Below are 15,690 nucleotides of genomic sequence, written 5' to 3' on the forward strand. Positions count from 1 at the left end.
TTTTGGTTTTTTGAGACACGGTTTCTTTGTGAAGCCCTGGCTGTCCTGGAACTCACCCTGTAGACCAGCCTGCCTCTGCCTCCCAGGTGCTGGGATTAAAGGTGTGCGCCACCACTGTCCGGCTCCTCTTTTTTTATTTTTTTGGTTCTTTTTTCAAGACAGGGTTTCTCTGTCTAGCCCTGGCTATCTTGGAACTCACTCTGTAGACCAGGCTGGCCTCGAACTCAGAAATCCACCCGCCTCTGCCTCCCAAGTGCTGGGGATTAAAGGTATGCACCACCACTGCCTGGTCAGCTTATCTTTTTTTTTTTTTTAAGATTTATTCATTATTATATATAAGTGCAGTGTAGCTGTCTTCAGACACTAGATCTCATTAACGGATGGTTGTGAGTCACTACGTGGTTGCTGGGATTTGAACTCAGGACCTTTGGAAGAGCAGTCAGTGCTCTTAACCGTTAAGCCATCTTGCCAGCCCTAGCTTATCTATTCTTTTTTTGTTGTTGTTTTTGTTTTTTTGTTTGTTTGTTTGTTTTTTCGAGACAGGGTTTCTCTGTGTAGCTCTGGCTGTCCTGGAACTCACTCTGTAAACCAGGCTGGTTTTGAACTCAGAAATCCGCCTGCCTCTGCCTCCCAAGTGCTGGGATTAAAGGCGTGCACCACCACTGCCCGGCGCTTATCTATTCTTAACATCAGTGTATGTTGAAGTAATATTTTTTGCCAGTCTAGATTGGAAACATTTTTGTAATTCCTTAGACATAATATTCAGATAGGAGCTCTTGTCACACCTTTTATGGAGAATCTCTTTCTCCTTTTTTTCACTTCTTCCCAGATTGGAACCAGCCAGCTGAAGCCCAGCAAGCCCAGCAAGTCCAGCGGATCATTTCACGTTGTAATTGCCGGATGTACTATATTAGCTACAGCCATGACATTGATCCTGAGCTAGCAACTCAGATTAAGCCACCTGAGGTTCATGAGAACCAAGAAAAGGAGGATCTCTTAAAGAAGCAGGAAGGTATCCAAGCTTTAAAGGTTTTTGGAGAACACAAGGGATTTGTGAAAGTAGTTATTTCCTTTGTGGTTTTAAGACTAAAACATTAAAGGGGTTCCTGTGCAGTGTTGGTACTAACACTTACTTGGCTCTGCATTTTGTAAGTCCAGCCATTAGAATAACCTGCACTCTTAGAGGAAATTGGGACAATGGTTATTACTTTGGATTCTGAAAGAAGCATAGGGAGAAACTTGAACCTGTTATTTAACTGCTTGCAATTATCTAGGGGCTGTGGATACTTTCACTCTCATCCACCATGAATTGGAAATTTCTACCAACCCAGCTCAGTATGCTATGATTCTGGACATTGTCAATAACCTGCTTCTCCATGTAGAACCCAAGCGGAAGGTGAGCATGAGCCTTTCTAGAATTCAAGTTAGGCTCACCTAAACTTTGATCTTGCCATTTACTTCGCTCCCAGTTAAGTAAAGTAGTGCTGGGTTGGTGAGGTGGCTCAGTGGGTAACAAACTAACACCTCACCCTGAAAGGGGGCTTATGATTGGTACATCTTCTCAGTCAATTACAGCTATTAGAATTCATATTGTTAATGTTTATGTGTCTCTAAGATTGTATAGCTTGTTCTAGCCAGGTCTCTGCCCAGTCACCTAAACATCACTAACAGTGCTAACTGCACATTTTTGCTTCCATCTCTACCCTGTAGACCTAGCTTATGAAATCTTGCTACTGATCACGACTGGTAAAGGTCAGCTTTCCAGAAGAGAGCACCATTCACTCTTCTACAAGACTTAACTTTTTAAAAAACATTAATTTAGGGGCCTAGGGATATTCCATTAGTAAAGTGTAGACTTAGCATATGTGGAGCTGTGGGTTTTATTCACAGCACCACACAAAACAAAAAAATTCACTTTTCTCTTTTTCCTTTTTTCAGGAGCATAGTGAAAAGAAACAGCGTGTCAGGTTCCAACTGGAGATTTCTAGCAATCCTGAGGAGCAGCGCAGCAGCATATTACACCTGCAGGAGGCTGTGCGGCAGCATGTGGCCCAGATAAGGCACCTAGAGAAGCAGATGTACTCTATCATGAAGGTAGTCATCCTGGCTAATCTGAGGACAGATCTTCTATGATGGATATGGAGGGTCTCTTAAACTCTTCTCTTGGTTCCTTAGTCTTTACAGGATGACAGCAAGAATGAGAACTTGCTGGACCTGAACCAAAAACTTCAGTTACAGCTAAACCAAGAAAAGGCCAACCTGCAGCTAGAAAGCGAAGAACTGAACATCCTCATCAGGTACCCAGCAGCCTTTGCCAGTCTCAGCCAGAGCTTGTTTCCCTTACGGTCTTTAACTTTAGTGTGTATTCTCAAAGACTGTTGTAGAAGTAGATGTAGGCATATCTTCCTGAATAAGCTTTGCTGAGGTTGGCCAAAGAGGTGAGTGCAAAAAGTAAAGCCCCATCTTTGGGTTCTTACTGGTGTGCTTCCTGGAGAAGGCTTTGCTACAAAATTGAGTAGTTGAATTCCACTTTTGTGTTTTTAGCAGTGTGTATCTGAACTGCAAATACAGTAAAACTGATCAGAGTAAAGAACAAAGTTGAAGATATAATAATCATAAGAGTGAGTGGGAAAACAGTGCTTTACTAAGAAGCTATAGAACTAAAAAATCAGAAGACTGTTCCATAGCTCAGGGAGTGGGGGAAGGCATTATTAGCTAAGCCAGAGTAGGTTGGTCTCTGGGCTTACAGCCCGCAGTATTATAGGGCATTCTGGCTGTGAGTTCTTTCCCTTACTCCTTTGGCTCTTCTATTTATGCATAGGTGTTTTAAAGATTTCCAGCTGCAGCGAGCCAATAAAATGGAGCTTCGAAAACAACAGGAAGATGTGAGTGTGGTCCGTCGTACTGAGTTTTACTTTGCTCAGGCACGTTGGCGCCTGACAGAAGAAGATGGACAGCTGGGAATTGCTGAGCTGGAGCTACAGAGGTTCCTCTATAGCAAGGTATCAGGGTAGTGCACAGCCACACAGCAGCACCCAAGTCTGAGGCATGACCTATGTCAAGAGTACAATCCATCCAGGCAGTGGTGGCACGTGCCTTTAATTCCAACACTTGGGAGGCAGAGGCAGGAGGATTTCTGAGTTAGAGGCCAGCCTGGTCTACAGAGTGAGTTCCAGGACAGCCAGGGTTATATACAGAGAAACCCTGTCTAGGGAGAAAAAAAAAAAAGCTGAATTAAATGCCACAATAACTAGGAAGTTAATAATATTTAGTGGTTTCGCTAGTATTACTTAGAAGAAACACTGGATTAGAGGGTTTGTTGGTTGCATATGAGATTGAAAGAGGTATTAGCAGAATGTGATGGTGCTTATGTTTAATCCTAGCATTCCAGATGTTTAGGTAAGGAGGGTCAAGAGGTCAAAGTTAGCCACAAACACACTTTGAGGGCTAGCCTGGACTTTATGAGATCCTGATTTACAAAGGAAAGGGAAAAATGAAATCAGAGGCTTAGCTTATTAGCTTATAATGAACAGAACACAATCTGTCTTACAGGTGAATAAGTCTGATGATACAGCAGAACATCTCCTGGAGTTAGGCTGGTTCACTATGAACAACCTTCTCCCTAATGCTATTTATAAGGCAAGTCTTTTCTTGGGGTGTGGGAGAATGGGATTTAGCCAGGGCCTTGTACATGATAAGCACTCTGCTATTTACATCCCCACGTTTATATGGCAAGACTTATTTTCCCATTCCTAGCTCACTTATCTTTGCTTCTGACCAAAGGGCATTGTGATCTGAGATGGTACAGCTTGCCTAGCTTAGCAAAGACCATTACTTCAGTTCTCCTTCTACAGAAGATTTGTGGTTTACTTTTAAGTTGGTTTTTATTTTTTTTTGGAGATGTATAGTAGAGTTATTGGCTGCTCTGTACTATAGGTGGTTCTACGGCCCCAGAGTTCCTGCCAGTCTGGGAGACAGCTAGCCCTCCGCCTCTTCAGCAAAGTCCGACCACCTGTTGGTGGTATCTCTGTTAAGGAACACTTTGAGGTTAGTAAACAGTACCTTGGGAACCCATGATTGAAGGTTAGTTCAAAACTAACTATAACTGTTATATTAGTTAGTAATAAAAGACAATGATAGTACTTGAGCTTAATTGCTTCTTCGCCTCTTTCCCTCTTAGGTAAATGTGGTGCCTCTCACCATCCAGCTGTCCCACCGGTTCTTCCATAGAATGATGGGCTTTTTCTTTCCTGGTCGAAATGTGGAAGATGATGAAGTCGGTGATGAAGAGGATAAGTCCAAACTGGTGACTACTGGTAAGGATTGGTTATGCTAGAATGCCAGGAAAATGAAGTGGCAGTCTAAAGCAGCTTCAGGAAGTCACTGCTGGTTTGCATGCTTTTTCATAGGAATACCTGTGGTGAAGCCTCGGCAGCTGATAGCGACAGATGACGCAGCACCACTAGGCTCTGGGAAGGGTGTAGCACAGGGCTTGACCAGGAGTTCTGGAGTCAGAAGGTCATTTCGCAAATTACCTGAGGTATGACATATGAAAATCAGAGAAGCTAAATGTGGTGGTCCACTATAATTTCTTTACTTGGGGACAGGAGCTGGAAGATCATAAGTACAAGGGCAGCTCAAAAAGGTAAAAGAAGCCTAGCACAGGGGCACACACCTTTAATCCAAGCTTGGGAAGCAGAGGCAGGCCAGCAATGATACACAAAGAAACCCTGTCTCAACCAAACCAGAACAAAAGTAAAAGAAACCCAAAAGTAAAAACATTTTAGTATGTTTAGGAGATTTTTGTTTTGTTTTGTTTTGTTTTTCGAGACAGGGTTTCTCTGTGTAGCCTTGGAGATTTTTTTTTTTTAAATGTGTGTTAATAGTTTCTGTGGGCTGGGTGGTGGTGGCACATGCCTGTAATCCAATACTTGGGAGGCAGAGGCAGGTGGACTTCTGAGTTTAAGGACAGCCAGGGTTATACAGAGAAACCCTGTCTTGAAAAACCAAAAAAAAAAAAAGGTAGTTTCTGTGGACCTGGCTGGGTGATCCTTTTGTCTTAAGTCTCCTCCAGGACTGAGGGTGGAGTAACACTTAGATCATCTTGGGGGTGCTCTGATGTTTTTAAGGCTTATGCTCTTTTTCTGTCTTTCCTAGCACCCAGTTGATGATATTGACAAGATGAAAGAGCGAGCTGCCATGAACAACTCCTTCATATATATAAAAATCCCACAAGTTCCACTGTGTGTCAGTTATAAGGTATATCCCATCCCAGCACTTTCTAGAGTAGGAAGGGACCTAAAAATTATAGACAGGGTGACAGCCAGGCTTCCTATGAAAGTGGGCCATGGGTGACAAACCTGTTCCATCTGCTTTCTGCAGGAGTCAGTACTATTACTAGACTGAGAGGGAATTCAGATATGTAGGTTGCTGTTGTAGTACTGGCTTAGATTCAAAATGGCAGCTGATGTAATTTTTCCTCTTTTCCCTCCTTCTCTTCCTGTTGCAGGGTGAGAAGAACAGTGTGGACTGGGGCGACCTTAACTTGGTGCTACCCTGTCTGGAGTACCACAACAACACGTGGACGTGGCTGGACTTTGCCATGGCTGTCAAAAGGGACAGCCGAAAAGCTCTGGTTGCCCAGGTATCCCGCCAGGGCTCATGGCTGTTTCATTAGCAGGGACTGGCAAGTAAATTGCCTTCTTAGGAGCCTCTGTTCTGTGCTAAGATAGCCAAGAAAGGGGCAGATAATGGTTGATTCTGTCCTTGTTTGTTCATGCCTGTACCCCAATATACTGACTCAGTAGTTTTTGAGGGAATTAAGGGCTTCTACATCATCAGCTTTATGATTGGTTCTGGTTGGATTGTAAACTTCTTAAAAGCAGAGACCAATAGCTATACACTTTGAAGTGCCCTGTTGTGCTTTACATGTAAGTTTAATAAATTTTTGAATTGGTTCACTTTAAATTGTGCAGCCTGTTCCACTAATATTTTTTCCTTTCATTTCTTTGCACTGCCAGGTAATCAAAGAAAAACTAAGGCTAAAACCTGCAACAGGGTCTGAGGTCCGGGGAAAACTAGAAACAAAGTGTGACCTGAACATGCAACAGCAAGAAGAAGAGAAAGCTCGGCTCCTAATCGGTTTAAGTGTGGGTGACAAGAACCCTGGCAAGAAGTCCATCTTTGGCAGGCGCAAGTGATGTGGAGACCCAAGTGGCTGCAGTATAGAATTGACTCTGGCTCAGGATCCAGGGACTTGAGGGTGGGCAGAACTTCCCTTCATCCCGCAGGATTTGTGGGGCATATGGGAACTGAGACACTGTTCAACAGCTGGCCTGTCCCTGAAGGGCATGGTGGACAAAAGTGTTGAGTTCCCTCTCACGGTATTAGGCCCAGGGCTAGAGGGGCAAAAAAACCAGAAGACCCAGGGATCGGGGCAACAGAAAGGGTGGGGGGATAGTTTTGATCAAGTATGATAAATTTTTATAAAGATATATATATATATAAAACATATATATATATTTCTAAATGTAATTGCTTTCCCTTTGTGCCAATAAGCTAAGGGAAGGAGTCTGATCCTCTGTGCCTCACTCCACTGCCTTGTTGTATAAGAGGTGTTAGGTTTGGGGGGGATAAGCTTCCCAGTCTGTGCTCACTTGGGAGGATGGCATTAGGAGCCAGGGCTGGCTGGCCATGGGTACCTTACTTTCCTCCCTGGGGTATGCCCAGGAGAATAGAGAAAAAAGATTTAAAGAAAAAATATTTTAAATTTGATGCTGGCCTTTTTTAATTGTATTGAGTAAAAGCGTTCAAGTTGTCTGTGTCCTTCCCTCCTCACTAACCCATTTTTTAATTGCCCCTATAATGACTGGTCTTTCTCCTCTGCCTTGGTCTTAACACAATCACAGATACTTCCCATTTCAGGTATGATGCTGACCTAAAGCTGATGGGTCTATGTACACTGGAAGAGGTGGGGCTCATGGGTAATGCAGCATCAGAGGGAGGGATTGCTTATGTAACTGGGACAGCAGATTTAGCAAAAGGAAAGGAGGCAGAGGCTGGGGATGGGAGCAGTGAGCTGTCGGCAGGGACAACACACCCGGGTGTCTGCTCCTCAGAAGGTAGGGTGTGGGGCTCTGGTATAGGCTCTGGCTACCTATGGGAGGGAAGTGAAAGATATAGGGGCCTGAGGCTAGAAAGTGCCTAGTTAGGAGCCTGTCACTGATACCCAGTGTTGGGGTGGGCATAGAGGCTATAGTGTGAATAACCCACTTATGCACAGGTTGTATTCCTGTTTTGTTGTGAAGAAAACATACAACTGTAAGAGATTTTGAATTATGTCAAGGAAATCTAGGTCACATTACAAAGCCTGGGAATTTTCCTTCCCTCTAGAGTAGTGGTTGTCGGTGTGTGTGTTGTGACCCCTTTAGGGATTGAACCCTTTCTCAGGGGTCACATCAGATATCCTGCATATCAGATATTTATAATTCATAACAGCAAAATTGCAGTTATGAAGTAGTAAAAGTTTTATGGTTGGGGGTCACCACAGCTAAAAGAAAAGGGTCACAGCATTGGGAAGCTCGAGAGGTCAAGACTAGAGGAAGGAGTACCTGTTAAGATGGGCAGAACCTGCAGTGCTTCATGAGCAGGCTTAGAATGGCCCCCTTCTCAGCAGGGTGGCAACATCCAGGGTCACTGGGCCCGAGGCTGGAAGAGCCTCTGGTATGGTATGGGGACCATCAGGTCAGGTCTGGAAGAACTATGGGAACTGCAGAGGCATCAGTGCCTACATCAGGAGCTCCTCGAGCCAACCCCACTGCAGCTAGAGAAGCAAATGTCTGAGTGGCCATTGCCTCAGTTCGTCAGCCTCTTTCTACCAGAGTTTCCCATGAGGCCTGTTACGGAGCAGCAGAAGCTGAAGGTAGGTCATCATAGTCCCTGGGAAGTGTGTGTTTTAGGAAGGAATCTAGAAACTAGTCTCAGTTGCCCTCTTTTTTTGTTGTTCAGATTTTAGGCCTTGTGGCTAAAGGTTCATTTGGAACTGTCCTGAAAGTGCTAGATTGTGCCCAGAAAGCTGTATTTGCAGTGAAGGTAGGAGTCAAGCCATGTAGCTTAGTCAGTAGTCCCTGTTTACAATCTTAGTTCCAGAGATTAGGGGGAACAAGTTAAAATAGCATTTTCATGAGTTACCATGACTCTCACTTCTAGGTGGTGCCCAAAGTAAAAGTTCTACAGCGGGATACCTTGAGGCAGTGTAAAGAGGAGGTTAGCATCCAGGTATGCAGAGTTCTGAAAGCATGGCTGAAGAACTGAATTGTTGGAGAAGTACCTTTTCCAACTTACCTGCTTTCTTGGGTCTACCTTCCCTGTATGTTTCCATCCTGGTGTAGTATAGCACCAAAGTCAATCCTGAGAAAAGTAGTTATTAGCTGTGGACACACTCCAAGTTCTTCGAGGGAACTCTACAACATATCTTAGTGTGCTCCTAAGCAATGTGCTGGCTCCAGGGTTTTCCAGGAGAGCATCCCAAATGATTTCTGAATCAGAAGATGAAGCAGCAGTTCATTTCTACACAAGGCAACGTGATTTCTTGGCCCCCTTTATCATCAAAAAGCTTGTTCTTTCCTAACTTTTGTTTTCTTTGTCCCTAGCGACAGATCAGCCATCCTTTTGTACACAGTTTGGGGGACAGCTGGCAGGGGAAACGACACCTCTTTATTAGTGAGTGACTGGGCTTTGTCTTCATCTCCAAAGGTCCATGTACTGCCCTTCCCACCTGACATTATTCTGCCTTTGTTTTGGCTCCACTCCTCATAGCATTTCTATATTCCAAAAGAGGGAAACAGATGGTGGCATTAGTTTGGGCAGGAGGTCCATAATGCCTTGAGCCCAGGCATTATAGTACAGACCTCAAGGATTGCCTAGACTTCTGGTGCTTTGCAGTGTGTAGCTACTGCAGCATGGATCTCTACTCCCTGTGGTCTGCTGTTGGTTGTTTTCCAGAGGATTCTATCCGTCTCTTTGCAGCTGAACTGGTCCTTGTACTGTGTAAGTGAAAATGTGGTAAAGGAAATGAAAAGGGGAGAATTAAGTTGGTGGGGAGGAGAAAATAGAATTAATATTTAATTTTGGAAGTCAGGGTAGAGAAGGGGTAGGGGCTACAAAGAAACTGTCAGACACACCCATGCTTACTGTTCTCCACAGGCTATCTCCATGACTTGGGTATCATCCATCGTGATGTAAAGGTAGAGTTAAGTCTTCTTCAGTTGAGCAAGAATCTCCAGAAATTTCAACAGGTTTGAGAAGGCAGTAGGAAGCAGAGACAGTTGATTTGGGTTCCTATGGATGTGAAGGATTTGGGTGTGGGTCTTGCAAGTATAGGTTAGGTGCTGAGTAGACTACCTCCTCTAGCTAGCAGCTCTATATGAAAGAATGCCTGGTGTGGTCATACATGTCTTCCCCAGTACTGTTGGGAGGCAGGAGGACTGCCACAGGTATATATAGCAAATTCCCAGCTGGCCTGAGCTACATAGTAAGGCCCTATGTCAAAAATAACAATGAAAAACCAAATCAGAGCCACAGGAAAGAGTAAGATAATGTCCTCTCACCCATGATTTCAGATGGAGAATATCCTGCTGGATGAACGAGGTATGGCTTTTCCTTCCTTAGCCCTAGGATGAGTGGTACCTCTTAAAAAACAAAAACAAGCATAGGTTGAACACATAGTTTTCATACTTTGTAGGCCATCTGAAAGTGACAGACTTTGGTCTGTCTCGCCGCCTATCCCAGGGAGCACGAGCCTATACTATCTGTGGCACTCTTCAATACATGGGTGAGAGAAAAGCTAAAGCTGGTGGGGAAGATGACTTAAGGATGTGAGTGACAAGTACCTTTCATGCCACAGCCCCAGAGGTCCTGAGTGGTGGGCCTTACAACCACACTGCTGACTGGTGGTCCCTTGGAGTATTGCTTTTCTCTCTGGCAACTGGTAAGGTGAGAATGGTTAGTGGTGTTGAGTAGGGAAGAGAACTTTGCTTTGTGGTGGAAAAAGACCTTAGAAAGCCTTGCATTCCCACCCCTTACCTCTTTAACTCAGTTTCCAGTGGCTGCAGAGAGAGATCATGTGACTATGTTGGCAAGTGTGACCCACTGTGAATCTGAGATCCCAGCATCTGTTAATCAGGAGCTTTCACTCCTGCTCCATGAGGTAAGCATACACAGTCTTACTTTTTGACTCCCAAGCTATTCATCTTTTCATTGAAGTGGTATTTCCCACCCACCCCCTCTTTTGGGGATTGAGATATCTGACTACCCATTTCCCCTCTAACTGGTACTTCAGATTTCATTCCTGAGCTTCTGCCACCCTAAATCCTCATCCAAGTCAGACAAGTCCTTTTGGAAGAACGAAGGCCAGTGCTACCTTATCATCTAAAAATCCAAAGCCATTTTCTTTTTCTTTACCAGCCCTCCCAATCTCCAGTCACCATGTTTCTCTTTTACAAATCTATGCGTCAGGATTTGCCTGCCTTCCACAGCTCCCTTGGCATCATCTCTGTTCAGTCTCTTTCTTATCCCAGTCTCATACTTTGTTTTCTTTCAGCTCTTATGCCAGAACCCTCTGTACCGTCTACGATATCTGCATCACTTCCAGGTCCACCCTTTCTTTCGAGGTGTGGCCTTTGACCCTGAGCTCCTACAGAAGCAGCAAGTGAACATCGTCATGGAGACACAAGATACCTGGCCCAGTCCATTGGAGTCCACGTCCTTCGAGGACTTTGACTGTGATCTGGAGTCCTTGGTCTACTCCATCTCTATTGATTCCTATTAATTTTCTACTGTAGATATAGGCACCCAGCCAGAAACCACTCAGTACCACCATTATAATGATTTAGTTTCTACTTTGTTGTTCCTTACTGTTCTATTGTAGGTACTGGGCCGGAGTTTAATCTTTGGCATTCTGCAACTGATAGTCAAAACTGCCCCTGATGCTTTCCTATCATACAACCCACCTCTCAATTGTGGGTCAAGGCAATGACCTTTGCTTCTCCAATACTTTTACTTGAGCTGCCAAACAAAGGCTTCCTAAACTTTACTTTATCCATGTTTTTCTACCAAACTTCCTTTCTTGGGCAATAATGACACTTGGTGGACTCCCAAGGAGCTATTTATATGTTTTATAAGTTAGTCAGATGTCAGGTGGTAGTGCCACATGTATTTAATCTCTGCACTGGGGATGCAGAGGCAGGTAGATCTCTGTGAGTTTGAGGCCAGCCTATTCTACAGAGTTCCAGGATACTCAGGGATACACAGAGAAACCCTGTCTCAGAAACAAAACAAAACAAAACAAGGATTATTAAATTGATCGTTTCTCCCATACAACCCAAGATTTAGAGTTGGTTTTATTTGTTTTCACTTCTGAACTGGACCAGCAGAGGACCAGGGGATCAGAAAATGAAGAAGGAAAGTATGGGATCATGTTTTGCCCAAGCTATATCTTATGTCACACCAAGCAGGCTTATTTTATTAAGTCCAGCATCTTATATACAGGAAAATGGGATAGAATCATCAGAAAACTGTCTTCAGTGGACTGAAGTCAGCAGGAAGCTAATCAAGCAATGTTGAATGAAGGGGAAACAAATGCATCACAGAGGAGCACAGAGCAGCCTTGGTACTAATAGCCTTTTAGGGGGAAAGAGTTAGTTTCTCATATAAAGCAGCAGCTCCCCCAGAGCCCTAGCCCTAGACCATTGGCTTTGCTAAGCATATTCCTCATTTTAGACAAGAAACTTCATTCCTCCACACATCAGGCCTCAAGGATCAGCCTGGCTCCCCCTCCCAACACCTTTAGTTTTAAGATCCAGGGATTTTGTGTTGTTACTGTTTTAATTTCGTGATCCTAGGGATCACACCTAGGGCCTTTATATGCTAGGTATGTGTCTATTTAGTCACATTCCCAGTGTTTGTTCACCCAGGTTCCTTCTGAGACATCTCTTTAAATTGCCAAAGCTGGGATATTAAACTTACCCAGGCAGACCTTGTAATCTTCCTGCTTTGATCTTCCAAATGGCTGAGACTATAGGCCTGTACTACACGGCCTATGGTAAGGTTGGGTTTTGATGGACAAATGAAAGGATTGAGAGTCATGACATTAAATTTAGCGTTTAAATAAAAAAATCTAAAAAAAAAATGTTTTAATAAATAAAAAATCTAAAAAAAAAAATGTTTTAAATTTAGCATTTAAAGTTACAGATGTAAGCCAAGAACATTTTCCTGTTGTAAGGAAAACCATCTTACCTTTGTTTCCAGACAGGGTTTCTCTGTGTAGCCCTGGCTGTCCTGGAACTCACTCTGTAGACCAGGCTGGCTTCGAACTCAGAAATTCACCTGCCTCTGCCTCCCAAGCGCTGGGATTAAAGGCATGCACCACCGCTGCCCGACTTGGTTCTTTTCTTTAACCTTGCACTGCCCAGGGTCTGTGAGTTGTAAGACACCACTACTGAACAGACCAGCCCTAAACATTGGTTATTAACTGAGGGAAACAGGTTTCAGATTTCTAATTTCTTAAATTAATTAAAAGATTTGTTTGTACTTATGTGTATGAGTGATCTGCCTACAGATATGTTAAGTGTACCGTGGTGGTACCTCTGGAGGCCAGAAGAAAGTGCTAGGTCTCTTGGTACTATAGTTATAGATGGTTATAAGCCATGTTTCTCTTGCAAATGGAACCCTCTGTAAGAGCAATAAGTGCTCTTAACCATTGAACCATCTCTGTAGACACTTATTCTGCTGCAAAGGATTTTGAACTTCACACCCTCCAAGTGCTGAGATTACAGGCCTACACCACCAAGCCCAGCTTATATGATGCTGATCAAACTTAGGGCTTCATGCATGCTAGGCAAGCATCCTACCAACTGAGTAACATCATCCCTTTTGATGTTCTTTCAAAAGCAGAGGTAATCGGCATGATGGTACACACCTGAGTCCCAGCACCTGGGCAGAGCAGCAGTGGTAGAAGAATCTTGGTTCAAGGCTAGCCTAGGCTACATGGGCACACCTATATTTCAGAAAATCTAAGCAAAGGCCAACCAAGACATCTTAATATGAGTAAAGGCTCTTTCATCAGCCAGACCTGATGATTTGAGTTTGATCCCCAAAACCTGTATAGACTGATGACATGACCACTCCCAAGTTTTTTTGTTTGGGTCTATGTTGCCCTGGGTGTCCTGGAACTTGCTGTATAGACCAGGCAGTCATGGAACTCGGAGATCCACTTGACTCTGCCTCCCAAGTGCCGGGGTCAAAGGTATGTTTTGCCACTACCAGGCAAAGGGAAGGCTTTTATTGTATGTAGGGGGGAGCAGGGGCATGAGCAAGCGCACAACCAGAAGCATCTGAGAGTCTAGAGCAGAGAGAGAAAGTAGTAAAATGAACACAGCCATCAGATTGGATCTGGCCATGAGAGAAGCAGGAGCAGAAAAGGGAGAGGGAGAAGGGGAAGAGGAAAGACTGGGTGAGAATAAAGACAGAGAAAGTGTGAGCATAGCTGAAAAAGCAGAGTTATAAAGAGAAAAGGTAGCCGGGAGAGAGAAGCCCATAAGCTGGAAAAGTTTAGGGGAGGGAGGAAGTGGCAAGAGCTGAGAAGAGTTTGCATGCCCACATGGAATCTGAACTGTCTCATGGGTACATGTGAAACTGAAGGAGCCTGGATGCCAGCATTCACTTTGGTATATTAACAGGGACCACAGATACCATTTGTTCCTTCTGCCAATGATAAGGAAAATGGCTCCTTTTGATAGAGGGGAACTGGCTTTTGTCTCTGAGAACTTGGCAAAATGAAGTTTCCTTTGGACCTTACAGAATCTACATGGTTGTTCTCTTACCTTCACACATGCATATGTGTACATGTACATATACACACAAAGTGAACGGAAAACAAGCTATTAGTGACATAATACACATGGGGTATGTATATATGGGGTGGGGCTGAGGATATATAGTTCACTTGGTAGAGTACTTACCTAGCACTCATGAAATCCTGGGTTTGGTCCAAGTGAGGGGTCAAAATCCTATAATCCCAACATTTGGGAAGTAGAGGTAGAGGAGTCAGAAACTCTGGGTCATCCTTAGCTACATAGGTTGAAAATAGCTTCAATTTGAACTCATTGTGAAACCCTATCACTCACAAAGTAAAAACAAAATAAGGACAAAGGTACTACCTTTTAGATTTTATGGCATTGTGAACCTCATCCAGTGTTAAATTAATTCATCTGGTCACAGTTGCACAATGAATTAAAATCCTGAGGAAATGATGAGCATGTCACCAGGTCTCTTTTGTAGGTCATATTAAATAGCTTAGAGACTATCATGTAAGTGTGTCTGAATTGTCTCTTAGAAAATGAGAACCTGGGCTGGAGAGATGGCTCAGCTGTTAAGAGCACTGACTGCTTTTCTGAAGGTCCTGAGTTCAAATTCCAGCAACCATGTGGTGGCTCACACCCATTCATAATGAGATCTGACGCCCTCTTCTGGTTCATCTGAAGACAGCTACAGTGTACTTATGTATAATAATAAATAAATCTTTAGGTTGGACTGAGCAGGGCCAACTGGAGCAAGCAGAGGTCCTGAATTCAAATTCCCAATAACCATATGAGGGCTCACAACCATCAGTCCAGCTACAGTGTACCCATATACATAAAATAAATAAATCTTTTTTTAAAAAAAAGGGGGCCAGACAGCGGTGGTGCACGCCTTTAATCCCAGCACTTGGGAGGCAGAGGCAGGCAGATTTCTGAATTGAAGGCCAGCCTGGTCTACAGAGTGAGTTCCAGGACAGCCAAGGCGACACAGAGAAACCCTGTCCCGAAAAAAAACAAAACAAAAAAAAGGAAAGAAAAAAGAAAACAAGAAGCAGATGTGATGTGTTACTCCTGTGATTCCAGCACTTGGGAGATATAGGGGGCAGAAGGATATGTGGGGGTTTTGAGGCCAGCCTGTGCCCTAGTGTGTTCCAATGCAAAACTCTCTCAAGAAACCTAAAAAGAAGTATGGTTTAGTGACACTTTTTTATTTATTTATTTATTTATTTTTATTTCAGCCGGGCAGTGGTGGTACATGCCTTTAATCCCAACACTTGGGAGGCAGAGGCAGGTGGATTTCTGAGTTCAAGGCCAGCCTGGTTTACAGAGTGAGTTCCAGGACAGCGAAGGCTACACAGAGAAACTCTGTCTCATAAAACCAAAACAAAACAAAACAAAAAACAAAAAATTTATTTATTTCATGTATGTGGGTACACTGTCACTTTTTTCAGACACACCAGAAGAGGGCATCGGATGCCCATTATAGACAGTTGTTAGCCACCATGTAGTTGCTGGGAATTGAACTCAAGGCCTCTGGAAGAATAGTCAATGCTCTTAACTGCTGAGCAATCTCTCCAGTGCAATGGTACACACCTTTAGCCCCACCACTCAGGAGGCAGAGATAGATAGATCTCTGAGTTCCAGGCTAGCCTGTTCTATATATCGGTTCCAGGACAGTCAGGACAATAGAGAGGGATCCAGTTTCAAAAACCAAAATAGATATCATAGATAGATAAATAAATAGGCAGAGAGAGAGACTGAGAGAGAGAGAGATACAGAAAGAGAGACAGAGAAAGTGACCTTAAAGACCAGGTATGCTCGAAAAACCAAAAAC

At 43.7% G+C, this 15,690-nt stretch overlaps 2 protein-coding genes and 1 long non-coding RNA gene across 13 annotated transcripts in view; 2 read left to right on the forward strand and 1 right to left on the reverse strand.

Annotated features, from left to right (window-relative positions):
- The window catches only part of Kiaa0100 (KIAA0100 ortholog), a 30,505-nt gene extending 23,731 nt beyond the window's left edge, over positions 1 to 6,774 (forward strand). Inside the window, exons 28-39 of the mRNA XM_031355042.1 lie at positions 830 to 1,012; positions 1,275 to 1,396; positions 1,939 to 2,094; positions 2,176 to 2,297; positions 2,822 to 3,002; positions 3,553 to 3,639; positions 3,937 to 4,047; positions 4,181 to 4,316; positions 4,410 to 4,540; positions 5,158 to 5,259; positions 5,510 to 5,644; positions 6,021 to 6,774. Coding sequence (XP_031210902.1) covers positions 830 to 1,012; positions 1,275 to 1,396; positions 1,939 to 2,094; positions 2,176 to 2,297; positions 2,822 to 3,002; positions 3,553 to 3,639; positions 3,937 to 4,047; positions 4,181 to 4,316; positions 4,410 to 4,540; positions 5,158 to 5,259; positions 5,510 to 5,644; positions 6,021 to 6,200 — 1,646 coding nt within the window. The 3' untranslated portion in view covers positions 6,201 to 6,774. The remainder of the gene's footprint in view (positions 1 to 829; positions 1,013 to 1,274; positions 1,397 to 1,938; positions 2,095 to 2,175; positions 2,298 to 2,821; positions 3,003 to 3,552; positions 3,640 to 3,936; positions 4,048 to 4,180; positions 4,317 to 4,409; positions 4,541 to 5,157; positions 5,260 to 5,509; positions 5,645 to 6,020) is intronic.
- Positions 3,440 to 15,690, reverse strand: part of LOC116079204 — a 16,917-nt gene continuing 4,666 nt past the window's right edge. For 2 of the 11 annotated variants that reach the window (XR_004113804.1, XR_004113807.1), the window contains exons 2-8: positions 12,025 to 12,095; positions 10,084 to 10,195; positions 9,891 to 9,985; positions 9,609 to 9,689; positions 9,183 to 9,339; positions 8,344 to 9,044; positions 3,440 to 4,535 (exon numbers count right to left, since the gene is read on the reverse strand). This is a non-coding gene — a long non-coding RNA (uncharacterized LOC116079204). Of the gene's footprint in view, positions 4,536 to 8,343; positions 9,045 to 9,182; positions 9,340 to 9,608; positions 9,690 to 9,890; positions 9,986 to 10,083; positions 10,199 to 12,024; positions 12,096 to 12,294; positions 12,324 to 14,018; positions 14,067 to 15,690 lie in introns of those variants that run through there. The other 9 variants (XR_004113805.1, XR_004113809.1, XR_004113812.1 and 6 more) reach the window with 8 other exon arrangements.
- Positions 6,969 to 12,588, forward strand: Rskr (ribosomal protein S6 kinase related). Its single transcript, XM_031355044.1, has 12 exons — positions 6,969 to 7,121; positions 7,676 to 7,921; positions 8,008 to 8,091; positions 8,209 to 8,277; positions 8,652 to 8,721; positions 8,944 to 9,048; positions 9,205 to 9,245; positions 9,621 to 9,648; positions 9,743 to 9,832; positions 9,905 to 9,993; positions 10,097 to 10,207; positions 10,601 to 12,588. Exons 1-12 carry the CDS (start codon positions 7,065 to 7,067, stop codon positions 10,826 to 10,828), a joined length of 1,218 nt encoding a protein of 405 aa, XP_031210904.1. The 5' UTR covers positions 6,969 to 7,064; the 3' UTR covers positions 10,829 to 12,588.

Source organism: Mastomys coucha, unplaced genomic scaffold, assembly GCF_008632895.1.
Source record: "Mastomys coucha isolate ucsf_1 unplaced genomic scaffold, UCSF_Mcou_1 pScaffold5, whole genome shotgun sequence".
Taxonomy (NCBI): domain Eukaryota; kingdom Metazoa; phylum Chordata; class Mammalia; order Rodentia; family Muridae; genus Mastomys; species Mastomys coucha.

Coding starts and splice junctions, on each gene's coding strand:
- Rskr (XM_031355044.1), top strand. CDS start 7,065: ATGGGAGCAGTGAGCTGTCGGCAGGGACAACACACCCGGGTGTCTGCT. Junction 9,246..9,620: donor TCATCCATCGTGATGTAAAG/GTAGAGTTAAGT, acceptor CCATGATTTCAG/ATGGAGAATATCCTGCTGGA. Junction 9,994..10,096: donor TCTCTCTGGCAACTGGTAAG/GTGAGAATGGTT, acceptor TCTTTAACTCAG/TTTCCAGTGGCTGCAGAGAG.